General features: G+C 35.4%; 1 protein-coding gene across 6 annotated transcripts in view; it reads left to right on the forward strand.

The window, feature by feature from the left end:
- Window positions 1-27,565, forward strand: part of TBC1D32 (TBC1 domain family member 32) — a 187,722-nt gene that overhangs the window by 144,195 nt on the left and 15,962 nt on the right. For 5 of the 6 annotated variants that reach the window (XR_011481887.1, XM_020887469.2, XM_070449893.1 and 2 more), the window contains 4 exons: window positions 362-431; window positions 2,162-2,277; window positions 3,226-3,380; window positions 12,306-12,446. Coding sequence is in view for 5 of the 6 variants with exons in the window: in XM_020887469.2 (XP_020743128.2) it covers window positions 362-431; window positions 2,162-2,277; window positions 3,226-3,380; window positions 12,306-12,446 (482 nt within the window). In the remaining variant the exon portion in view is untranslated. Of the gene's footprint in view, window positions 1-361; window positions 432-2,161; window positions 2,278-3,225; window positions 3,381-12,305; window positions 12,447-16,334; window positions 16,369-27,565 lie in introns of all 6 variants that reach the window. The other variant, XM_020887471.2, reaches the window with a different exon arrangement.

A 27,565-nucleotide genomic window follows, 5' to 3' on the forward strand; every position in this document is an offset into this window, starting at 1 on the left:
CAGAATCTTATATATGCATTGCTTGATGAAAATACAATATTCTAGACCATTATTGTGTTATGACTTTTGTGTTTGGCGAACCAAGTAAAAGTAGATTGCTTGAAAACTGTGATTATTTGTTTTGTATTTAATATACTTTTAAATGCTTTTTTATAGGAGAAAAACTATTTTGTAAAAGGTTTCCTGTTAATTTTTTTGAAAAATGTAACTGACAGCTCTTACAAGAACAGGATTCATCAGTGTGTTTTGAAGATTCACATTAAAATATGTAAAAATATTGCTTTCATCAATTTTCAATTAAAATGTGATTATTATGCAGACTTTTATACATTTCTATAACCCAGTGTTCTTTTGTTTTTAGCTACTGATGCAAATGTGAAGAATGAAAATCTTTCATCTGTGCAACAGCTTGGCATTAAAATGACTGTCAGGTATATTATAGGGAAATATCTCCCTGTGCATTTCTAGAATTTGTTTTTATCTAGCTAATATGTGCTTAATAATATATAAGTTAACAATCAACTATTTTGTATGGTTTAAATGCAGAGTTTATTATTCAGAAAATGATAACTTTGTTTTGAGGATATTGGCACATAGTTAAATTACCCCTGCAAGTAAATCAGTTATGGTTCATTATTATTTCAGAGGCTAATTACAGCATATTTAAGTCTCTATGATGATCAGGTTTTTTCCAAAAAAACATTTTAAGTATCAGCACATTGGTAGCACAATTATACCACTTGCTAAAATGTGATTAGTTTTTATTTTCAGGCAATAACTATAGTTATGAGTATAAAAGTATCTTAATGACAGATGCATAAGTAAAAGCAGAATAAATAAATTATAGTAGTTTGAATTTTTCATACTCAAGTTATACTTTTCAAAAGAAATGGACAGGCTAAACAGACTGGGAGTTAAGCTATGAGCCCTTCATGATTAAATAGGAATCTTGACAGGCCCATTCTATCTGTTCTGTTGGATCATCTTCAGAATTAAGTATAAAAAAGATGCATGTGAAAGTTTTTAAAAAAGACTGTAAATCCATAACATTATAATAAAAACTATGATAGTGATTCTAGCACATCCACCTATATCACATAGGGTATATAACCCACTGATTATGTTTTGTGACCCTATACCTGCCTTTTATACTGTAATGACCTTATTTCCATTCTAAAATGGAATCCATAGATAATATGAGCAAGCTAGTCACATATTTTTTTTAATTCAGCATGATATCTTATTGTTAAGACATAAGCGGAAAGTGATTTATAATGAGATGTTTGTATACAGCTACAGTATGAGACATAGCTGGCACCTATGAATCATTGTAGCTGTGGGGCAGCTACAGATGGAGATGGATTTTATTTTGGTGTTTAAAATATTATAAGAGGGTTGCCACTAGTAAAGTGACTTTGCAAAAGGATGAAAAGTCTTAGGAAGGCTTCAGGCAAAGTGAAGGAACTATCTTTCCCTAACTTACACTTAGTTTCGGTCAGTGTATAATAAATAAGACTAATATATGATGATTTTGTATGAAGCACAATTAGTTTTAGATAATTATAAATAAAATTTTCATCTATACAGATAATAGGTAGGGCATTTATAAGTTTTTACTGTGCAGGGCTGACTGTCCCATGTCTGACCTCCTGACGCTCACTCATCAAGTATCAGTGGTCCTCCAGTCACTGTGGCAAACAAAAACACTCCCATAAACTTCCAAAATAGTGCCGTGCTCATGTAGAATCACTGGACTAAATGAACCCTAAAATTGCTTCTAGACTTAGCATTCTGTCAAGCTAGCCTGTCAGCATTCCATGTTGTAGATTAAATTCAAGAAAAAAGTGCTTATATTCTACTACTCATCTATAGTATCTGTGTTTATTCTTTCACTACTACTTCATTTTCCTTTAAAGTTATTGTATTTACCAGATGAATACTGCAAATTCTGATATATCATAATTATCAGGTACATATATTGGGTGTTATTCTTTCATGAGTGCTGTGTATAATAGTTATGCCAAAAGTAGAAATTTGAAAACTTAAAACTATGAGATCTCAAGAGAACTACAGTTTGATGAATTTTAAAAAATGAATTTACTATGCAAGGCCTGACATTTTTCATTTTGTATGTTTTCTGGACATTTAATATGGCATTTAGGTATGGCAAGTTCCTCAACCTGTTAAAAGATGGTGCAGAAAATGATCTTACCTTGGTTTTGAAGCATTGTGAGAGATTCCTGAAACAGCAGCAAGCTTCTATAAAATCTTCTCTTCATATCCTTTCTAAATGACTGACAGTACTTATAACTCTTTTCATATGCTTTTCAGAATTCTTGGAGGGAATAATTTAAAATATTTGTAGGAAAATAATACTTTAACCTATATTAGTGATTTGCTATATCTTTTATAGTATTTTATTCTATTATTTTAAATAGGTATTTTATTAGATTGAGTTGTAATTATTAAATTCAACCTTATTAAATCTTGAATAATTAGTTATTAGAACATATTTTCAGGTATATATAGAGAAGCTTTAAAATAGGTTTAGTAAATCAAAATAATGCTCTAGATTTAGTAAATCTAGAATAAGAATAAAACATCCATTTATTTTATTTGTATTGGTTATCTTTCAGAAATAGAATTTTGACTTCAAGAAAAAAAAAGTTTATACAAATCATGTGCATTACTGAATTCTAAAAATATATGGACTTTTAAAATACTTCATTATGCTAATAATTTAACAGATAACCTAATCTAGAGAAAGGATGGTACTGTTGTGTTAATGACATGACCAGTGTGTTTCCACAAAGCATATAGTTTTTTCCTCTAGTTGCTGGTGATTTTGGCCGTGTCAACAAATAGTATATTAAATTAGTTACTGTGCAAGTAGTTTTTTTATTAGTAAAGTTTAATTTTAGAATCTGCCTGCCAATGTAGGAGGCACAAGAGATGCAGGTTTGATCCCTGGGTTGAGAAGATCTTCTGGAAAAGGAAATGGCAAAAGAGGAGTCTGGCAGGTTACAGTCCATGGGGTGGCAAAGAGTCAGACACAACTGCGCATGCACACAGGCGTTTACATCAATAGCTTATAAGCTAGTTGAAGACAAAATGAGGGCTAAATATCTTTCTTGATAGAGATTCTGGAGATGAATATTTACGGAGTTCTAATATTTCACCATGTAAGATAAAATATTATAGAAGTTCCTTAACTGTGCCTTTCAGTCTGCTTGCAGAGGAATCACACTGGCCATGACTGGTTTGTATCTTCTTTGTTCATCATAATGTTGGGGGACAAAGACAAAACATTCCAATTTCTTCAGCAGTTCTCCAGGCTTCTGACTTCAGCTTTCCTTTGGTTGCCAAGACTACATATTTCTGTAAGACTTTTCAGTCTGTTTTATAGAAAAATTTTAAATTCTAAGGATAATCCTCTTTTGATTCAATAGAATCTTATTATTTTATTGATAGAGTGTGTTATATACTCTATATTCATTTTCTATCTGAATGCAGTTTTGAGTGATTCGTTTTGAAGATACACATTTGCTGTTTTCTCAAATACTTGCTGTCTTACCTAATGATAACTGAATGAAGGATTAATAATAATGGGTGCATTATTAAATTTTAAACTTGTTATTTAATTGGAAAATTCCATATATAAATAGAAAACCTTCGAATGGATATTTTTATTGTTACTTTGTTATACTCTCTGGTTAAATTATAGTATAAGAAAATAATATGTTGAAATTGTATCCATATTGTATATGGAAAAGCATACTTATTTTATATACATTTTGCCAATCTATGATGAGTTTTGGTTAAGGTATTATAGTGTATTTTTTTATTTAAAGATTTTATTAGTTCTGTGAGATCCAAGTTTAGTTTAGAGGTAAGTGTATCACTAATTTATTCATGATTCTGCATTTTGTTTTACTTAATTACTGCATTTAAGACCTCCAACTTGGGGCAAGTGTCCATTATAAGCCATGCTAACGCTTTTCATGACAGACTGAACTTGGACAACAGAGTCACACAGTACCCAAGAATAAGTTGTTAAGGGGACTAGAGAGTATCTGTGTCAAGTTAAATGAAAGCACTTATTACATGCTCTTAAAATAGGTATTTGTGATAAAGAAAATAAAAGCAAAGCACCAAGGAATATATTAAATGTTAAAATTTTATAATTTTATGTCTGAAATAGCTATATGCAATTCCTGCGTAAGACTTTCTCCTGCTTATACTTAACTGTAACTAGAAATTTGCTCACATAAAAGGAGGAACCAAAGACAAAAGAGTATGTACTAGCTTTTCTCCAATCAGTGGAACTATTTTCCTTCTGTTAACCAGAATTTGGACAATTATTTAAATTGTACGTGAAGGTTTAGAATATCTTAAAATGCTTATCAAAAGAATTTTTAACCTTACATTTGTAAATGAAAGAGAGAAAAAAATTTTAAGTCCATCACACACTTTCATGTCAAGTATTTTGAAAAGATACCTACATGCCACTAGTTTTAAGTATTCTAATTTAGTGTTCAGATCATGACCCTGCCAGACATCACCAATGAACTACTTTTAACTATAATTTTATAAAGTTGCGTTTCTGCTTTGACTCTTTAAACCTGTTTTCTGACACGTTATTTTACTTTTAACATGAGTGATGTGCTCTAATAGCATTTCTTCCCCTACAACTGAAATCAGGCAGTACTCTAATAGCTTTGAGTTTATTAGATTAACCGTTTTGATAGCATCATATAATATGTAATATAGATCTGTGAATGGAATGGAGTGACATTATTCAAGGGTTTTAGAATGAACTGAGTGTAAAGCTTTATACTTTTCTGGTAGTGCAGCTATATTGTCAGTGAAGACTCATGCCGTGCCTTCTATAGTATCATTTTTTTCTTTTCAACTACAGGTATACCAAGTTGAATATTTTATTACCAGTAATTTGTTTTACTGTGTTTGTAAAGCAAATAACATTCTGCTAACATTGCTCTTCCGGGATTCTGTCTAGAACTGTTAACTAAGTGCAGTTACTAATGTCTGTGTAATCACCACTCCATAGTTTAAATGTTTTTGATTTACACTTTGGATTTAATCTTTTGGATTTTTTTTTTTTTTTTGCTGTGTCACTTTACTTGTTAGTGCATGTGGTAGAAGACTTAATATATTACTTTAAAAGTGGCCCTTTTCTGTTATGTTTGTTCCATTGTTTCTAAACATTACACTGACGCTTTCTATGCAGGTTGACAAAATACGCAATTCTGCATTTGCCAAAAGACATGTTAAGGACACTTTAGCTTTAGCCATTAATAGCACAGACTTTTCCACCATCTTTAGCACACTACCGTGTTAGTGTAATTAACCTCAGGAAAGCCTCAGCCTGTTTGCCTTGAACCCCATCCCCTTGCTCTGTTTTTTTCCTTTTGTTCCATGGCCTATATCGGTTCCAAATATGCTACTTCATTTATGTATTTATTTATTACTTACGCACTTACATATAATCTCTCTGGGGCAAGGTTTTGTCCACTGACATGCCCCACCATAATTATTCAGTAAATATTCTGAATGTATGAATTAATATTTAGATACATATATGTAAAATTCACTTTAATTGAAGGAAGTAGGAAAAACTACTAGGTCATTCAAGTCCCTTATGATTATACAGTTGAAGTGACAAATAGATTCAAGGGATTAGATCTGATAGAGTGCCTGAGGAACTATGGACGGAGGTTCATAACATTGCACAGGAAATGGTGACCAAACCATCCCCAAGAAAAAGAAATGCAACCAGGCAAAATGGTTGTCTGCTGCTGCTGCTGCTGCTGCTGCTGCTAAGTCGCTTCAGTCGTGTCCGACTCTGTGCGACCCCATAGATGGCAGCCAACCAGTCTCCCCCGTCCCTGGGATTCTCCAGGCAAGAACAGTGGAGTGGGTTGCCATTTCCTTCTCCTTGCGTGAAAGTGAAAAGTGAAAGTGAAGTCACTCAGTCGTCTCCAACTCTTAGCGACCCCATGGACTGCAGCCCACCAGGCTCCTCTGTCCATGGGAGTTTCCAGGCGAGAGTACTGGAGTGGGGTGCCATTGCCTTCTCTGATGGTTGTCTGAAGAGGCCTTAAAATCACTAAGAAAAGAAGTGAAAGACAAAGGAGAAAAGGAAAGATATACCCACCTGAATGCAGAGTTCCAAAGAATAGCAATGAGAGATAAGCAAGCCTTCGTAAGTGAACAGTGCAAAGAAATAGAGGAAAACAATAAATGGGAAAAGACTAGAGATCTCGTTAAGAAAATGAGAGATACCAAGGAAACATTTCATGCCAAATTGAGCCCAATAAATGGCAGGAATGGTATGGACCTAACAGAAGCAGTAGATACTAAGAAGTGGCACGAATACACAGAAGAACTCTACAAAAAAGATCTTATTGACCTGGATAAACATGATGGTGTGATCACTTACCTAGAGCCAGACATTTGGAGTGTGAAGTCAAGTGAGCCTTCAGAAGCATTACTGCATACAAAGCTAGGGGAGGTGATGGAATTTCATCTGAGCTATTTTAAACCCTAAAAGATGATGCTGTTAAAGTGCTGCATTCAATATGCCAGCAAATCTAAAAAATTCAGCAATGGCCACAGGACTGGAAAAGGTCAGTTTTCATTCCAGTCCCAAAGAAGGGTAATGCCAAAGAATGTTCAAACTGCTGTACAGTTGTGCTCATTTCACATGCTAGCAGGGTAATGCTCAAAATCCTTCACGCTAGACTTTATCAATATGTGAACTGATAAATTCCAGATGTACAAGCTGGATTTAGAAAAGGCAGAGGAACCAGAGATCAAATTGCCAACATCTGTTGGGTTATAGAAAAAGTAAGGGAATTCCAGGAAAACATCTTCTGCTTCATTGACGATGCTAAAACCTTTGACTTTGTGAATTACAACAAACTGCGGAAAATTCTTAAAGCGATGGGAATACCATACCACTTTACCTGTCTCGAGAAACCTGTATGCAAGTCAAGAAGCAACAGAATAATGAACTGGTTCAAAATTGGAAAAGGTGTATATCAAGGCTATATATTGTCACCCTGCTTATTTAACTTATATGCAGAGTACATCATGTGAAATTCCGGGCTGAATAAAGCACAAGCTGGAATCAAGATTGCCGGGAGAAATATCAATAACCTCAGGAATACCACCCTAATTGCAGAAAGTGAAGAGGAACTAAAGAGCCTCTTGATGAAAGTGAAAGAGGAGAGTGAAAAAGCTGGCTTAAAACTCAACATTCAAAGAACTGAGATCATGGCATCTAGTCCCATCACTTCATGGCAAATAGATGGGGAAAATGTGGAAATAGTGACAGACTTTATTTCCCTGTGCTCCAAAATCACTGCAGATGGTGACTGCAGCCATGAAATTAAAAGATGCTTGCTCCTTGGAAAAAAAGCTATAATCAACCTAGACAGCATATTAAAAAGCAGAGACATCATTTTGCCAACAAAGGTCTGCCTTGTCAAAACTGGTTTTTCCAGTAGTCATGTACATATGTGAGGGTTGAACCAGAAAGAAGGCTGAGCACTGAATAATTGATATTTTCAAACTGTGGTGCTGGAGGACTTTTGAGAGTCTCTTGGACTGCAAGAAGATCAAATCAATCCTGAAGAAAATCAACCCTGAATATTCATTGGAAGGACTGATGCTGAAACTCCAATACTTTGGCCACCTGATGAGCTGACTGACTGGAAAAGACCCTGATGCTGGAAAAGATTGAGGGCAGGAGGAGAAGGGGGCAGCAGAGGATGAGATGGTTGGATGGCATCACTTGACTCAATGGACATGAGTTTGAGCAAGCCCCAGGAGTTGGTTATGGACAGGAAAGCCTGGTGTGCTGCAGTCCATGTGTGTGCGTGTGCAGTAAGTCACTTCAGTTGTGTCCAACTCTTTGCAGTCCATGGGGTTGCAAAGAGTAAGAAGGACTGAGTGCCTGAATAATAGCAACAAATGTAAAAGACAGTAGGCTTTTATTACTTTAGAAAACGTGTTTAAGACAGCTCCCTACATTCTTAAAAGTGTTATAAACAAATTTCATCAAAAAGAATTTAAAATTTGGCTTAGAAACAATATAGGAGATACTGAAATATTAAAGTTTTAAAAATTTATAAACTCTATTACTGTGAGATAAAGACAATTTGAAAAAATGTGTCCTTAAGCCATTTAGACGAGAAGAACCCTTTAATGTACTGATTTAGTTAAATTTCTTCCAATTTTGTCTTTAAGAAAATTCTTCCTGAATGATAAAACAATCATTCTTTATGGAATTTCATTAAGAATCAGTGTGACTAATTGTTAACATCAAAGCTGTTAATAAGTATAGATTAAGAAAGATCAAGAAATCAGTTATTTCCATGGAAGAATACCTAATCTCAAATAATAATTATCATAAAAATAACAATCATGTATGCCTTCTCTGTTAGTTGAAAGATGAGAGAGGATAACAAATTAAACTGAAATAAAAACTGAAGTATTTTAATTCACTTAGAAACAAAACTTCCTTGATGATAAATCAGGATAATGTTGCATTGTAATTACTAGTGTAGTTCTGCAAGAAAGTATCATGGAATAGGATAGTCACTTTATATTCATTTAATTATTTTATATAGATAAGTGTGTGAATATCTGTATCTTCCTTTTCATAAAATAAATTAATAATAATCCAACACAGGAGGTTTAAAGTTAAAATTTCTGATAGCATTGAAATGTTCATTTAGATTTAAATGTTATAATCATCAGCATGTCATGGCCCACTTGTAATCTATTGGCAAGGCATTAACAGTAGTAAGTCATGTAACCAATCACTTACTGGGAAGAGGAAAAGCATTAAAGTCTTTTCCCCTTCATATATGTGACTTTGAATCTTAGAAGATTCCTTTTTCCTATGCGTGGTTCTTTTTTGTCTGAGAGGAGAAATATTGTTTTTTGGAATTAATTGAATCGAAAAGTTTTCTATTCAGAGTTTTCTGTTCAGGCCTCTGCATGGTGTGTGTGGCGCACACGCTTGACAGCGTAACTGCAGCAATGCCAGTGAAACATGACTGTTCTCGGCCTGCAGGTCCCTAGAGTGGACGACAGGATTGGGTTGGATCAGTTTGCATGGGCTTGGAAAGGTAGTCTTTCTACTAGTGTCTTTCTATTTAATATCCATAAGTTTTCCTTAGTGTTAGAAATAAAATGACTGATCAAAACTGGCTGTAGTGAAAGAAAAAAAAAACTGACTGCATACTGTGTTTTTCTTTAAGCACATATCTTTCATTTTAATCTTTATTAAAGCCAAATACTCTAAGAAATGGCATAACATGAACATAGGGGTTCATATCATGCCAATTTTAGTATATCCCAAATCAAAAATTTTACTGATAACTTTTTCCATGATACTAGGCTAGTTTATATGTTACTTAGGTGATCTGTTAAATGATGTGATCCTGTATGTGTTCTGCTTAATTCTATGTTCTGAATTTTCCTTAGAGTTACCTTTTATTGAGTTACCATCCTTTCCAAGAGTTGTGACTACCCAAAATATATCAGAACACTAGAAGTATAACAAATATAATTTATAATTTGATGATCCAGAAGATTCTTTGTTATATTCATGTGGCTCAGAGAGGCCATTGATCTGGTTTATGAATATTATTAACTGTAAATTAGAGTTATGAAATGATAATAGACCAGTTAACAAAGCTTCTCTTATTATAAGAGAGTTTATTGGTAATTACAGGGTGTAATCATTAGTATCTTATTGTCATTCAGTCAGTTTGTTGAGTAGCTATTCTGTGTAGGACTTGGTGCTAGAAGTTTTGTTAGTTACCAAAATTTATGGCATAATTTCTTCCAACAGAGTATAATTCATAAGAGTAGAAGAATTCTTGCCTTATCTTTGGGAATCCATTACATGATAATGTTTTTTTTTTCCTTTGAGAGAATTAATTAATCTATTGTCCCCATGTCTATACAAACTTAAATATATTGTATTAAGCAACTTAGAGAACACTGTGTAATAATATTTCTAAAATATATTATTTTTACACTCTTACTATGTATATATTCAGAAAATTGTTATCTAATTTGCATTAAAAATTAAAGTATTGTATATGTATCAGTTGATTTTTTTGCTCTTAGGTATATTTATTAGATTCATTAATTCTACTCTGCAACTAGTAATCAGTGAAAACACACTGTGTACTCAACAAAAGAAGATAAATCAAAGGATGCTAATTCTCATTCAGTTCATATTTTTATTCTTAGCTATTTAATAAAAAAGTAATTTTCTTTGTCTGAACATCCATATGAAGTTGACTACAAGAGATGTTCATTTAATATGATGCATGTCTTCAGTCATCAATATATAATATTAATTTTTGTGTGTGCTGTGAAATAAATCCCTAAGAACCTATCATAAAATATATTTATACTTGTATGTTTCCACAAATACATATTTCTCCAATATGAAATGGTAAATCATTATTTATCATAATGAATGATAAAACCTGAAAACTACTGGTAAATCACTGATTTTCTTATATAACTCAAACATAAATTGTTAAAAAGTTTAGCAATGAAATTTGCAAAAATTCTCATTTTAACTCATGTAATTGTTACATGTGAGTTCAATTTGTTTTGCTTTTAAAGTATTAACTTTCTTTTATTAATAAAAGTTTGAGCTGCCCAATAAAGATAAAAAGGTAAATTTAAATTTGAGTTATATATGAAAATTTCTGAGATCAGTGATTTATCAGTAGTTTTCATGTTTTATTATTCATTATGAGAGCAGATCCAATTTGAGTATCAAATTTTTTATCAGTCTATGGGATATAATTGCTAGCCAAATAATTTTTCTTAACTCAAAATTACATCTTCAAGTCTGTTCTTCTTTAAAAAATGTATTGTGGTTAGATGTTGAGTTTACAGTAGCATTAAAACATACAGCATTCATGATGATAAATTGTACATAAGAACTAAATTGAAATAATCTACTTTATGAAGAAGTTGCTGAAAAATGCATTTGTAAATATATGTGTATATGTATTTATACATATGATATATATACATATAAAATATATGAAATAAATTATATATATATATATGTAGATAGATAGGATAGCTTGAATTCATTTATAAGGATGCACCAAGTTTTAGAGATGAATTTCTTATGGATTTCTCAGTTTCAATTATTTGTAATTCAGGTTTTAGTTCAGTTCAGTTCATTTCGGTTGCTCAGTCGTATCCAACTCTTAGCGACCCCGTGAATCACAGCACGCCAGGCCTCCCTGTCCATCACCAACTCCCGGAGTTTACTCAAACTCATATCCATGGAGTCGGTGATGCCATCCAGCCATCTCATCCTCTGTCGTCCTCTTCTCCTCCCACCTTTAATGTTTCCCAGCATCAGTGTCTTTTCTAATGAGTCAGTTCTTCAGATCAAGTGGACAAAGTACTGGAGTTTCAGCTTCAGCATCAGTTCTTCCAGTGAACATTCAGGACTGATTTCCTTTAGGATGGACTGTTTGGATCTCCTTGCAGTGCAAGGGACTCTCAAGAGTCTTCTCCAACACCACAGTTCAAAAGCATCAATTCTTCGGTTCTCAGCTTTCTTCACAGTCCAACTCTCACATCCATACATGACCACTGGATAAACCATAGCCTTGACTAGATGGACCTTTGTTGGCAAAGTAATGTCTCTGCTTTTTAATATGCTATCTAGGTTTTTCATAACTTTCCTTCCAAGGACTAAGTGTCTTTTAGTTTCATGGCTGCAGTCACCATCTGCAGTGATTTTGGAGCCCCAAAAAATAAAGTCTTTGGGTTATTTAACATTACCTTAGAAAAAGCCGATTAGGCAAATATCTTAGCTGACAAACTAAATAAGCTCTTTTGATGTTTTAGAGTCATTGACTAAAGCCAAGGACAATATACATATATTGAAATATGCTTAGAATTAAAATGTAAAGCATTTATTACTCATGTACTTATTTATATATTTATTGTTTCATGTAATACACATCTCCATTTTTCCAAAATTTGTCAAAATTACAAAGTGCTAATTGTATTCATTTTCTCAGAAGGAAAGTATATCATACTGCCTTTATTGAGAATCTGTGGTGTTTAACGTTCTAATTTTTTAATTTACATAAAATTTTCAGTAGGTTGTTATGCCACCATGTTAATTTTGAAGTAGTAATTTAAAGCATAAACTTAGATGAGTTTGTTTTTAAATTGACTGCATATTCACTAATTCTCGATTTTTCTCTTTCATGCAGAGGTACCTACCTGTTGACACTATAGAATCTGGCATTCATCCAGTGTATTTTTGCAGCACTCACTACATTGAAATGCTACTGAAAGCAGAGGTGCCACTTGTATTTTCAGCTTTTCACATGTCTGGTTTTGCACCATCACAGGTAATTCATGGAAAATAGTATTTCTTCAACTCCCAGATCTCAGTGTCTTTGCAAAGAAAATTATATTATCATCAAATACAGGAAATGCATTAAAATTAATCACATCATTTTGTAAATAGTTATATGTCTGCTGCTGCTGCTAAGTCACTTCAGTCGTGTCCAACTTTGTGTGACTCCATAGATGGCAGCCCACCAGGCTGCACCGTCCCTGGGATTCTCCAAACACTGGAGTGGGTTGCCATTTCCTTTGCCAAGTTATATGTCTATATGTGTTTAAATCTTTAAGCTGGCTTTTCCCCCTAGGTCTTGCAGAATACATGTTTCTGTTATAGTAGATCTCTGGCATTCACAGATTTTGAGTTCTGTTTTAGCTATTCAAGACATAGACATTCTGGAAATCTATGACATGTAGACTTTTTTTAATGGAGATGATAGTGTTTCCTTCATAAGGCTTCTGCAAGGATTAAGTAGACTAACTGAGGGCAAGAATTCTTATCACCACTGAGAATCTGATATGTGAGATGTTGTATTTTATCTAACAGTAAGCTCTCTTTTGGAGTCTGGGGAGGTTTAATGATGTCTTGAGGGCCTGGAATTGGGCATGTGGTTATTTGCAGTACCCAAAGATGCCTCCCTCCTGTGCTTCGTCAGTCTTTCAGCGGTAGAGTGTGGATTGCTTCCTTACTATGTTATCAGGCTAAAATTTAATATTTTAAAACTTAAATCTGTCTTTTGTTTTTAGAATTGAATCTCTAGGTCAGAGTCCCAGAAGGTAGATACGTAATCAAAAGATGTGGACACTTTTAAGGTTCTTGATACATACTCAGTTGCTTTGATTTTGTATTCTTCTAATAGAAATGAAGAGAGTGTCTATTCTCTGGGACTGGGTACTTGGGTTTTTTCAAAACTAATTGCTAAATTTTTAAAATTTGCAGGGTTTGAGGCTTTTTTGAACATTAATAAGGTTGATTATAATTCCACAGCTTTGTTAACTAGTTGTATCTTTTTATTCATGGCCCATCTGTTTTAGTGGACTTGCTATTGACTTGTAAATATCCTTTAAAAGTAACCTCCACTATCCAAATCCCTTCAGTTCTTGAGAAATAATTTTTTACTTATTTTGTAATTTGACCTATCTACTTATTATTATATTTGTATTTACTATTCTGTTTTGCTTATTGAACTTTATTATTGCATCTCAACATGAGGTAAGAGTAAATAAACCTATTATTTACTTCCTAATGCTCTCCTAAAAAAGTCAATTTAGCTATTTCTACCTATTGGTTCCTCTTATGTGCACTTTAAGGAGATTTTTCTGAGGTCAAAGTGGTCATTTGAATTTGAAATTTAGATTTTTATGTTAAAGTATAGATACTTTGGAAAAAATTATGTTCACATCACATTACTCTTCACATTATGATATATGCTTTTATACTTACTTTGAAGAGACCTTATGTCATTTATTACATTTACTTGTATCAGGTTATTCTGCCTGTTGAATTTTAAATTTCCTGAAGTTTAAAAAGAAGTTTAAATATAACAAAGGAATTGCATGTAGTGGAAAGGCCAGTTCTTTCTTAACCAATTCTGGTTCTTGCTATGTTTTTACCTAAAACTCTTCTGAGAATTACAAAATGTTTAATTCTGCTTGGAATTAGTTACAATAAGTTCAACAATCCTTTCTTTTTGTATATATATATATATGTGTGTGTGTGTGTGTATTTTTTTTTAATAATTCAAGCTGTCAGGCGAGCGTATGCTCCTTGGTTCTATCTCGTCACAACAAAGATTTGGAGAGATGGACATTAAAGCCCTCGGCGTGTCACAGCTCTCAGGTCCTGAACAGACTGTGTTATAGCTCTTAGACAAATCAGTGTTACAGCTCAGTGTTACAGCTCTATTTTATTTAGATATTAGCAGGAAAATCCATCTTCAGGTGTGAGGGCAAGTTGACCCAAAGACGTGAAGAGAAGAGTGCCCCAGCGTGGTGGGTAGGGGGAGAGCCTGCTTTGGCTCCTCTTTTTATATGTTTTTTCCTCCCCCTGGGCCTGCCCTATGTAAATTGGGCTAGCCAGGAGTGTTGTTTGTTCTACCTGAGGTCCTCACTTGGGTCCTCGGACCTTCTTCTGTTCTATTTTCACAGGCTTTTCCCTTCCTTGTCTTTTAGCCACCGCCATTCTGGACTCCTATTTCCTATTCTAACTACCTAACAAAGCCAAGGAGAGTTCTTTTTGTCATTCTAGATTATGTGCTGTACTCAGTTGTGTCTGACTCTTTGGACCCTGTGGACTGTAGCCCGGCAGGCTCCTCTGTCCATGGGATTTTCCAGAGGAGAATACTGGAGTGGGTTGCCACTTCCTTCTACAGGGGATCTTCCCAACCCAGGGACTGAACCTGGGTCTCCTGCATTGCAGACAGATTCTTTACCATCTGCACCAAACATTTAAGAATGGATGACCAAAAACTGTGGGGAAAACTTTCAGTACCCAAAGCCCCACTATATCAACTTGGTACCTGTTTATCATTTTGGCTTTTCTTTAACAATTTGATATGTTTTTATCAATTTGAAGCTGCATACATGTAGATTTACCTAATAAAAAACTATTGCATTATTTCTGAGTAGTAATGTTATTATATTTCTTAAATTATCTAATGTAAAAATGCCTTTCTATGGCATTTTTTATGTGAGCTAATCATTTTGCATCTTAAGAAGTATGTATCATTGCTTTGTTATTATTCACCATTTTATTGCTAATTATGAAATATGAAAACAACATTTAAATAACTTGGTATATGTAGTTAAGTAATTATTTAGATACAAATTTTGTATTTCAAAGTTTACTCATTCTGATCTAATTAGGAGCCATGCTTTTTAAAATTGCATACTTATAGACATTAAGGGATTGGTTGATTAATGAAAGAATTTGTGAGGAGATTGCTAAATAGAATATACAGATCTCTAGACTAAAAATAATAAGTAACTAGAATACAAAAAATTAAATGTAGTTAGAAACATATTTGTTGATTAGCGTTTGAGATCAGAAGGAAAATCAAAATGAAAATATGTTTTTAAAATGAACAGAAAATCACATATTCTAATGAAAATGTTGAATTTTATTCTTTAATTTAAAAGGAAAAGCTTTATTGTATTTTAGTAATTTTCCTCTCCTAAGAAGTACCCCATATCTTTAATGACTTAACTTTTGTAATTCCTTGGGGTCATCATTTTGCATATCATTGATTATTGTATTATATTGTGTCAGCAAGTGAGCTAACATGGATAATCCTCCAAATATACTCCAGAAAAATCTCTTGATTCTTCTCATTGCTGCTTTTCCCCCCTCCATGAAAGCAGGATTAAAGAAAATTATTTTATTGTTTCATATTTTGTGACAGTGCCTTTTGAAATTGCAAAGTACACAAATGTAAAGCAAGATTTCAAGACTAGGATGCCCCTTGTATGTGCATGTCCCCAAGCTTTCCCTTTCTTTATGTTGTTGATGTTGCTATTTGAAATGATACCTTCTCCCTTTTTGTGCCCCATCTTTACTTGTCTATTTATCTTTGATATCTGTCCAAATGGAAACTTTAGGATCACTTACAAGTAGATGATTCTGCTTTGAATTGTATGCAGTTTCTGTGTTACTCTTTTAGTAGAAATATATCTTTTGCTTTGTGGAATCATTATTTGTGTGTTTACCTCTTTCTTACTAGTTGAAGTTTGTTAAAGATATGTATGCCTGATATATCTTCAAGTCTTTTAAGTATCTCGACATAGTCTTGTCTAGAAGTGCAATAAATATACTTTTTTATTTATATCAGTGCTCTGCAGTATAAAAGTGTGTTTTCAGATCTTATTTCATTTAAAATTTTAACTTCATTTGACAGATGGAGAAATTCAGGGAAATTCAGGATCAGTGAAGTGAGTGAATTGACTTACTGATATAACCCTGATAGCAAAGATTTCACTTGAAACCACGTCTTAACTTTACTAACATTCTTTCTATGGTAAATAGATAAAATAATGCCAGAAGAGTTGTTAAAAATAGCGTCTTTGTATCATAAAACTTAATCATTTAGGGCATACCTATTTTGACTTAATCAAGTATTCTTAAGTAATTGTTCTAACTAATGTTTTTACTAAAGAATTAAATATATTTTTTGAAGAGTGTTTTATATCTAGATACAACTGAGAATAATTTACCTTAGATACAATAATGATGTTTTTATCAGTGTTGCATCATATGTCCTTTGTCATGAAAGTGAAAGTTTCTCAGTTGTTTCCAGCTCTTTGCAACCCCATGGACTATACAGTCCATAGAATTCTCCAGGCCAGAATACTGGAGTAAGTAGCCTTTCCCTTCTCCAAGCAAGCATCCCAACCCAGGGATCAAACCCAGGTTTCCCACAGGGCAGATTCTTTACCAGCTGAGCCACAAGGGAAGCCCAAGAATACTGTAGTGGGTAGCCTATCCCTTCTCCACCAGATCTTCCCAACCCAGGAATCGAACTGGGGTCTCCTGCATTGCAGGTGGGTTCTTTACCAACTGAGCTATCAGGGAAGTCTGCATCCTTTGGCATAACCTTAAGTATAAGGAACAAACTTTTCTGGGAAGGCTATGGTACATTTTGATGCATATTGTGTAAGGGATTTTCCTCCCTTTTTATCCTAAAGTGAATGTGTTAGTGGCTCAAAAAGTCATTTAAATGCTTCAAATATAATTATGTGTAAGGAATATTGGTTTACCATAAAAATATAATTAATTTATTTTACTTTCTTTGTCATCTATTCCATTAACTGCCAATAGCAATTTTATTAATAGTATATTTTTGAGGCTTATATGAGGGAATTTTGCAGTTTCTAGCAGAAGCAGACATGCATTTACCCTTTCATCCAGCCATCTCATTTATAGAAATCTATCCCAGAGATACACTGACAAAAATTTTGAAAATGCATGTGTACAAATATGTTTTTTTTTTCAAATATGTTTTATAGCATATTAGAGCATATAGTATAGAGATTGGGGCTTCCCTGGTGCCTCAGTGGTAAAGAATCCGCCTGTCAATGCAGGAGACACATGTTTGATACCTGGATCAGGAGGATTTCATGGAGAAAGAAATGTCAATCCACTCCAGTGTTCTTGCCTGGGAAATCCGATGGACATAGGAGCTTGGCAGGCTACAGTCTATGGAGCTGCAAAAGAGTCAGACATGACTTAACAGCTAAACAACAACAGTAACTATCAAAAGACTAGGAATAATACAGTGTCCTTAAATAGGGAATTGTTGAGTTAGTTGTGGTTTATCTACAGGGTAATACTATGCAGTTATAAAACTGAATAAGAAATACCTCTGTATATTGCCATGGAGTGACACTCAGGATCTTTTGTTTTTTTTCCATTTATTTTTATTAGTTGGAGGCTAATTACTTTACATCATTGCAGTGGTTTTTGTCATACATTGAAATGAATTAGCCATGGATTTACATGTATTCCCATCCCGGTCCCCCCTCCCACCGCCCTCTCCACCCGATCCCTCTGGGTCTTCCCAATGCACCAGGCCCGAGCACTTGTCTCATGCACCCAACCTGGGCTTGTGATCTGTTTCACCCTAGATAATATACATGTTTCGATGCTGTTCTCTTGAAACATCCCACCCTCACCTTCTCCCAGAGTCCACAAGTCTGTTCTATATATCTGAGTCTTTTTCTGTTTTGCATATAGGGTTATCTTTACCATCTTTCTAAAGTCCATATATATGTGTTAGTATACTGTAATGGTCTTTATCTTTATGGCTTACTTCACTCTGTATAATGGGCTCCAGTTTCATCTATCTCATTAGAACTGATTCAAATGAATTCTTTTTAATGGCTGAGTAATATTCCATGGTGTATATGTACCACAGCTTCCTCATCCATTCGTCTGCTGATGGGCATCTAGGTTGCTTCCATGTCCTGGCTATTATAAACAGTGCTGCGGTGAACATTGGGGTGCATGTGTCTCTTTCAGATCTGGTTTCCTTGGTGTGTATGCCCAGAAGTGGGATTGCTGGGTCATATGGCAGTTCTATTTCCAGCTTTTTAAGAAATCTCCACACTGTTTTCCATAGTGGCTGTACTAATTTGCATTCCCACCAACAGTGCAAGAGGGTTCCCTTTTCTCCACACCCTCTCCAGCATTTATTGCTTGTAGACTTTTGGATAGCAGCCATCCTGACTGGCGTATAATGGTACCTCATTGTGGTTTTGATTTGCATTTCTCTGATAATGAGTGATGTTGAGCATCATTTCATGTGTTTGTTAGCCATATGTATGTCTTCCTTGGAGAAATTTCTGTTTAGTTCTTTGGCCCATTTTTTGATTGGATCATTTATTTTTCTGGAGTTGAGCTGGAGGAGTTGCTTGTATATTTTTGAGATTAATCCTTTGTCTGTTGCTTCGTTTGCTATTATTTTCTCCCAATCTGAGGGCTGTCTTTTCACCTTGCTTATAGTTTCCTTTGTTGTGCAAAAGCTTTTAAGTTTCATTAGGTCCCATTTGTTTATTTTTGCTTTTGTTTCTAAAATTCTGGGATGTGGGTCATAGAGGATCCTGCTGTGATTTATGTTGGAGAGTGTTTTGCCTATGTTCTCCTCTAGGAGTCTTATAGTTTCTGGTCTTACATTTAGATCTTTAATCCATTTTGAGTTTATTTTTGTGTATGGTGTTAGAAAGTGTTCTAGTTTCATTCTTTTACAGATGGTTGACCAGTTTACCAGCACCACTTGTTAAAGAGGTTGTCTTTTTTCCATTGTATATCCTTGCCTCCTTTGTCGAAGATAAGGTGACCATAGGTTCGTGGATTTATCTCTGGGCTTTCTATTCTGTTCCATTGATCTATATTTCTGTCTTTGTGCCAGTACCATACTGTCTTGATGACTGTGGCTTTGTAGTAGAGTCTGAAGTCAGGCAGATTGATTCCTCCAGCTCCATTCTTCTTTCTCAGGATTACTTTGGCTATTCGAGGTTTTTTGTATTTCCATACAAATTGTGAAACTATTTGTTCTAGTTCTGTGAAAAATACCGTTGGTAGTTTGATAGGGATTGCATTGAATCTATAGATTGCTTTGGGTAGTATAGCCATTTTGACAATATTGATTCTTCCAATCCATGAACACGGTATATTTCTCCATCTGTTTGTGTCCTCTTTGATTTCTTTCATCAGTGTTTTATAGTTTTCTATGTATAGGTCTTTTGTTTCTTTAGGTAGATATACTCCTAAGTATTTTATTCTTTTTGTTGCAGTGGTGAATGGTATTGTTTCCTCAATTTCTCTTTCTGTTTTCTCATTGTTAGTGTATAGGAATGCAAGAGATTTCTGTGTGTTAATTTTATATCCTGCAACTTTACTGTATTCATTGATTAGCTCTAGTAATTTTCTGGTAGAATCTTTAGGGTTTTCTATGTAGAGGATCATGTCATCTGCAAACAGAGTTTCACTTCTTGTTTTCCTATCTGGATTCCTTTTACTTCTTTTTCTTCCCTGATTGCTGTGGCCAGAACTTCCAAAACTATGTTGAATAGTAGTGGTGAGAGTGGGCACCCTTGTCTTGTTCCTGATTTCAGGGGAAATGCTTTCAATTTTTCACCATTGAGGGTGATGCTTGCTGTGGGTTTGTCATATATAGCTTTTATTATGTTGAGGTATGTTCCTTCTATTCCTGCTTTCTGGAGAGTTTTAATCATAAATGGATGTTGAATTTTGTCAAAGGCTTTTTCTGCATCTATTGAGATAATCATATGGTTTTTATCTTTCAATTTGTTAATGTGGTGTATTACATTGATTGATTTGCAGATATTAAAGAATCCTTGCATTCCTGGGATAAAGCCCACTTGGTCATGATGTATGATTTTTTAAATATGTTGTTGGATTCTGTTTGCTAGAATTTCTTTAAGAATTTTTGCATCTATGTTCATCAGTGATATTGGCCTGTAGTTTTCTTTTTTTTGTGGCATCTTTGTCTGGTTTTGGAATTAGGGTGATGGTGGCCTCATAGAATGAGTTTGGAAGTTTACCTTCTTCTGCAATTTTCTGGAAGAGTTTGAGTAAGATAGGTGTTAGCTCTTCTCTAAATTTTTGGTAGAATTCAGCTGTGAAGCCATCTGGTCCTGAGCTTTTGTTTGCTGGAAGATTTCTGATTACAGTTTCGATTTCCTTGCTTGTGATCGTTTTGTTAAGATCTATTTCTTCCTGGTTCAGTTTTGGAAAGTTATACTTCTCTAAGAACTTGTCCATTTCTTCCAAGTTGTCCACTTTATTGGCATAGAGCTGCTGGTAGTAGTCTCTTATGATCCTTTGTATTTCAGTGTTGTCTGTTGTGATCTCTCCATTTTCATTTCTAATTTTGTTAATTTGGTTTCTTCTCCCTTTGTTTCTTAATGAGTCTTGCTAATGGTTTGTCAATTTTGTTTATTTTTTCAAAAAACCAGCTTTTATCTTTGTTAATTTTTGCTATGATCTCTTTAATTTCTTTTGCATTTATTTCTGCCCTAATTTTTAAGATTTCTTTCCTTCTACTATCCCTGGGGTTCTTCATTTCTTCCTCCTCTAGTTGCTTTAGGTGTAGAGTTAGGTTATTTATTTGACTTTCTTCTTGTTTCTTGAGGTAGGCCTCTGATGCTATGAATCTTCCCCTTAGCACTGCTTTTACAGTGTCCCATAGGTTTTGGGTTGTTGTGTTTTCATTTTCATTCATTTCTATGCATATTTTGATTTCTTTTTTGATTTCTTCTATGATTTGTTGGTTATTCAGAAGCGTGTTGTTTAGCCTCCATATGTTTGAATTTTTAATAATTTTTTTCCTGTAATTGAGATCTAATCTTACTGCACTGTGGTCAGAAAAGATGACTGGAATGATTTCAATCTTTTTGAATTTACCAAGACTAGATTTATGGCCCAGGATGTGATCTATTCTGGAGAAGGTTCCGTGTGCACTTGAGAAAAAGGTGAAGTTGATTGTTTTCGGGTGAAACGTCCTATAGATGTCAATTAGGTCTAGCTGGTCCATTGTGTCCGTTAAAGTTTGTGTTTCCTTGTTCATTTTCTGTTCAGTTGATCATAGTTGTGAGTGGGGTATTAAAGTCTCCTACTATTATTGTGTTACTATTAATTTCTTCTCTCATACTTGTTAGCGTTTGCCTTACATATTGCGGTGCTCCTATGTTGGGTGCGTATATATTTATAATTGTTATATCTTCTTCTTGGATTGATCCTTTGATCATTATGTAGTGTCCATCTTTGTCTCCTTTCACAGCCTTTATTTGAAAGTCTATTTTATCTGATATGAGTATTGCGACTCCTGCTTTCTTTTGGTCTCCGTTTGCGTGGAATATTTTTTTCCAGCCCTTCACTTTTAGTCTGTATGTGTCCCTTGCTTTGAGGTGGGTCTCTTGTAGACAGCATATATAGGGGTCTTGCTTTTGTATCCATTCAGCCAGCCTTTGTCTTTTGGTTGGGGCATTCAACCCATTTACATTTAAGGTAATTATTGATAGGTATGGTCCCGTTGCCATTTATTTTGTTGTTTGGGGTTCACGTTTATACCACCTTTCTGTGTTTCCTGTCTAGAGAAGATCCTTTAGTATTTGTTGAAGAGCTGGTTTGGTGGTGCTGAATTCTCTCAGCTTTTGCTTGTCTGTAAAGCTTTTGAGTTCTCCTTCATATCTGAATGAGATCCTTGCTGGGCAGAGTAATCTAGGTTGTAGGTTATTCTCTTTCATTACTCTAAGTATGTCCTGCCATTCCCTTCTGGCCTGAAGGGTTTCTATTGATAGATCAGCTGTTATCCTTATGGGAATCCCTTTGTGTGTTATTTGTTGTTTCTCCCTTGCTGCTTTTAATATTTGTTCTTTGTGTTTGATCTTTGTTAATTTGATTAATGTGTCTTGGGGTGTTTCGCCTTGGGTTTATCCTGTTTGGGACTCTCTGGGTTTCTTGGACTTGGTTGGCTATTTCCTTCCCCATTTTAGGGAAGTTTTCAGCTATTATCTCCTCGAGTATCTTCTCATGGCCTTTCTTTTTGTCTTCTTCTTCTGGGACTCCTATGATTCGAATGTTGGGGCGTTTCACATTGTCCCAGAGGTCCCTGAGGTTGTCCTCATTTCTTTTGATTCTTTTTTCTTTTTTCCTCTCTGCTTCATTTATTTCCACCATTTTATCTTCTAACTCACTTATCCTATCTTCTGTCTCTGTTATTCTACTCATGGTTCCCTCCAGAGTGTTTTTGATCTCATTTATTTCATCATTAATTTTTAATTGACTTTTTTTAATTTCTTCTAGGTCCTTGTTAAACATTTCTTGCATCTTCTCAATCTTTGTCTCCAGGCTATTTATTTGTAACTCCATTTTGTTTTCAAGATTTTGGATCATTTTTATTATCATTATTCTAAAGTCTTTTTCAGGTAGATTCCCTATTTCCTCCTCTTTTGTTTGACTTGGTGGGCTTTTTTCATGTTCCTTTACCTGTTGGGTATTTCTCTGCCTTTTCATCTTGTTTAGATTGCTGTGTCTGGAGTGGGCTCTCTGTATTCTTGTGGTCTGAGGTTCCTTTTTATTGTGGAGGTTTCACCCAGTGGGTGGAGTTGGACGATTGGTTTGTCAAGGTTTCCTGGTTAGGGAAGCTTGTGTCAGCGTTCTGGTGCGTGGAATTGGATTTCTTCTCTCTGGAGTGCAATGGAGTGTCCAGTAATGAGTTTTGCGATGGGTCTATGTGTTAGGTGTGACTTTGGAGAGCCTGTATGTTGACACTCAGGTCTATGTTCCTGCGTTGCTAAAGAATTTGCGTGGTATGTCTTGTACTGGAGCTTATTGGCTCTTGGGTGGTGGTTGGTTTTGGTGTAGGTATGGAAGCTTTTGGATGGTCTCTTATTCCTTAATGTTCCGTGTAGTCAGGAGTTTTCTGGTTTTCTCAGGATTTGGGCTTAAGTCTCCTGCCTATGGATTTCAGTTTTATTCTTCCAATAGTCTCAAGACTTCTCCAACTATACAGCACTGATAATAAAACTTCTAGGTTAATGGTGAAAAGATTCTCCACCGTGAGAGACAACCAGAGAGGTTCACAGAGTTACATAAAGAATAGGAGAAGGAGGAAGGAGATAGAGGTGAGCAGGAGGCGAAAAAGGGGACTCAAGAGGAGAGAGACAGATCTACGCAGTTATCTGTTCCCAAAGTGTTCTCCGTAGCCCAGACACCCATAAAGATTCACAGAGTTGGATTGGGAAGAGAAGGGGAAAGGAGGAAATAGAGGTGTTCTGAGGTAGAAAACAGAGAGTCAAAAGTGGAAGAGTAATCACCACACTCCTGAATAGAAATGGGAACTGAATATTGGATTCTTAAATGACCAAAATTTATATCACATACTACTGAAAAACAAAGATTAAAAGTCTAGTGTAGAGGTTAGACTCTTTGAAATACAATATTTAAAAACAAAAACACAAAAAAATTTAGAACTGTATATGAAGTTAGGTTTAAAAATAGGGTTTCTCTCTTTTTTTTTTTGGCAAGGAAATGAAAATGAAAATGAAAATTAAGGAATAATAGAGGAGTATTAGAGGACTTTAAAAGGAAATAGGAGAGAAAAACAAGAAAAAGGAAAAAAAAGAAAAAAAATTTTTTCCCTAATTAAAAAAATCGTAAAAATATATGAAAATGAAAGTGAAATGAAAATGAAAATTAAGGAATAATAGAGGAGTATTAGAGGACTTTAAAAGGAAATAGGAGAGAAAAACAAGAAAAAGGAAAAAAAAGAAAAAAAATTTTTTCCCTAATTAAAAAAAATGGTAAAAATATATGAAAATGAAAGTTGAGGAGTAATGGGGGAGTAATAGGGAATTTTAAAAGAAAACAAAAGAGAAAAAATAAGAAAAAAGGACAGAAAAAAAAATTTTTTTTTTATTAAAAAAAAATATATATACATATATATCTAGGAATTTCTCTGGAGTTGTTGCGGTAAGCGTAGGTTCAGTTCAGTTTCAGATAGCTCCTCTTTCCAGCTTACACTTCTCGATATCTGTAGGCCCCTTCCGGTGTAGTCGGTGTTACCTTCAGGGATTTTAATCTGTTGCACCGGTCCTTTCTGAAGCGGTTCCCTTTGTTTATTTGGCTTCTGTTTGCCGTCTCTTCGGTGTCTAATTTCCGCCCTGACACAGGCGGGCGGAGGTGATCTCTTATTTAGGTTCTCTAGTTCAGTTCAGTCCTGCTACGGGGAGGGCGGGGTGCTGCAGACAGATACCGCTCTGTGTGGATAGCACTCACCGTGTTCCGGCCACACTGGGTTTGCCGCGCTCACAGGTGTCCGTGCTTTCGCCGTCCACACCGCTCAGGCTCCCGGCTGCTCTATATGGAGCGGGCCCTGCGTTGAGTGCGGTTCCAGTTTTCGGGTACTCCACAAAAGCGCGGATTCGGTTGCTCCTGCGTTTTGTGCCTTTCTTGGCCTGAGCGGCCCAGGCAGCCAGAGGCTTGGGCGCAATCTCTCCGGGTACGGCGCGCTTTTCCCCTCCGCAGCCCCAGCGCACTCCGCCAGTCGGGTCTCAGGAAGTCTTTAGATAGGAACCGGGGGCCTGTTTGCAGTGTGGGAGGGGGTGGCTTCTCAGGGGCTGAGTTTGCCCTTTTCCCCTTCCCCCTGCCTCCTACCTCCAGTGGGGATGGGCCGGCTCTTCTCTGGAGATTCTCAGTCCCTTTGTTTTGCGAACCGCCAGCAGTGTGTTCGGGCCAGTTAATTTTGACCCTTGCTACCTCACAGTTTAAAAAAGCTCCCTCCGATTGCTCTCAGGGTCTTCGAGCCGGTCCTTACCCTAAGCAATGCCGCCCGCTCCTCTCCGTTCCGCCCCGCTTGTTGCTGGCAGGTACGGGCATCTGGGGTACTTTTCTGCTGGGAGTTGCTTTTAGGCACGTAATCTGTGGACCTTGTTTAATTTTTCCTCCCAGTTAGATTGCCGAAAACTTCCCCTAGTCCCGCCAGTGCGAGGGTTTCCTGGTGATTGGAAACTTCCTCTATTGAGAGACTCCCTTCCCGGGACGGGTCTCCGTCCGTAGCTCTTTTGACTCCCTTTTAATCTTTTATATTTTTGTCCTACCTCCCTTCGAAGACAATGGGCTGCTTTTCTGGGCGCCTGATGTCCTCTGCTAGCGATCAGAAGTTGTTTTGTGAAATTTGCTGAGCGTTCAAATGTTCTTTCGATGAATTTGTAGGAGAGAAAGTGGTCTCCCCGTCCTATTCCTCCACCATCTTGGCTCCTCCCCTCAGGATCTTTTGTTAAGAGAGAAAAGGGTGGAGACCAAAAACAAAAAAGTGTTTAGTACGTTACTATTTACATGGGAAAGGGTGGGAATATAAATACAAGTTCAAGTGTGCTTGTATTAAAAAATGAAAGGATGTATCATATTTTGTTAAGTGATTGCTTATAGGGATAAGTAAGGAATGAGCTGAAGAGTTGGGAAATATACCTTACTTTGGGGTCATTTAAATAGTTCATATCATACTATAAATACATATAATTAAATGACCCTAACAGTACCTGAAGGAGATAAGTCCTGGGTGTTCATTGGAAGGACTGATGCTGAAGCTGAAACTCCAATACTTTGGCCACCTCATGCGAAGAGTTGACTCATTGGAAAAGACCCTGATGTTGGGAGGGATTGGGGGCAGGAGGAGAAGGGGGCGACAGAGGATGAGATGGCTGGATGGCATCATGGACTCGATGGACATGAGTTTGAGTAAACTCAGGGAGTTTGTGATGGACAGGGAGGCCTGGCGTGCTGAGATTCATGGGGTCGCAAAGAGTTGGACCCGACTGAGCGACTGAACTGACTGACTGACTCTCTGACTGACCAGTACCTACTTGACAATATAACCTTGTAAGAAACACTTTAATTATTTAACCATTTTCAAAGTATAGTAAATTTTCAATGTGTTAATTTCAGATGTATGTCAAAGTGATTCAGTTATGCATACATATGTTATTTTCTGAATCTTTTCCATTATAGGTTATTACAAGGCATTGAATATAGTTTCTTGTGCTCTCTAGTAGGTCCCTGTTATTTATCTGTTTTATATATAGTAGTGTTTATGTTAATCCCACACTCCTAATTTATCTCCCACACACCCTTATTGTGTCCTCTGGTAACCAGAGAAAGTTTGTTTTCTATGTCTGATTCTCTGTTATGTAAATAATTTCATTTATATCATTTTTTTAGATTCCACATATAAGTGATATCATATGATGGTTGTCTTTCTCTGACTTCCCTTAGTATGATAATCTCTAGGTCCAACCATGTGCTGCAAATAGCATTATTTCATTCTTTTTTTATGACTGATATTATATTATATATATATATATATATATATATATACCACATCATCTTTATCTATTCATCTCTAGATAGACACTTAGGATGCTTCCATGTCTTGGCTATTGTAAACAGTGCTGCAATGATTATTGAGGTGCATGTGTCTTTTTGAATTAGAATTTTCATCACATATATGCGCAAGAGTAGGATTGCTGGATCATATGGTAACTCTGTTTTTAGTTTTTACAGAACCTCGATACTATTCTCCAGAGTATCTGCACCAATTTACATTCCCACCAACAGTATAGGAGGGTTTCTTTTTCTCCACACCCTGAAAGGCACTTAAATTTTTTTTAAGGCACTTTAAAACACAGGCATTTGACTGTATATGCCAAATGATATGTTGTCTAAATGACAAAACAAAAGAAATATTATTGTTTTAAGTATTCATATTGCTTATGGTAGTGCTGGTATTGTTATTCTGGATTCTTATTTTTGTCTTGTTCAGTAAATGAAACAAAAAATTGATACCATTGATAACTCAAATCTTCAGTTTGTTTTAATGCAAGCACAGATATAATAAATAGCAATTTATAATGTGTTTTATCTTAAAAGCTTTAAGAAGGGAAACCTGTAGAGGAAAATGAACTTCAGAGACATGTCAATCAATCCAAATTTTGAAACTGTGATGGCTCTGGTTTATATAATGCTTTCTTCCTATTATGTGTATTTGGAATAATTCCATAATAAAAATGTTAAAGAAAAGAGTTCATCATGTCTGTTTGGATACGTATT

Source organism: Odocoileus virginianus, chromosome 19 (genome assembly GCF_023699985.2).
Source record: "Odocoileus virginianus isolate 20LAN1187 ecotype Illinois chromosome 19, Ovbor_1.2, whole genome shotgun sequence".
Lineage (NCBI taxonomy): Eukaryota > Metazoa > Chordata > Mammalia > Artiodactyla > Cervidae > Odocoileus > Odocoileus virginianus.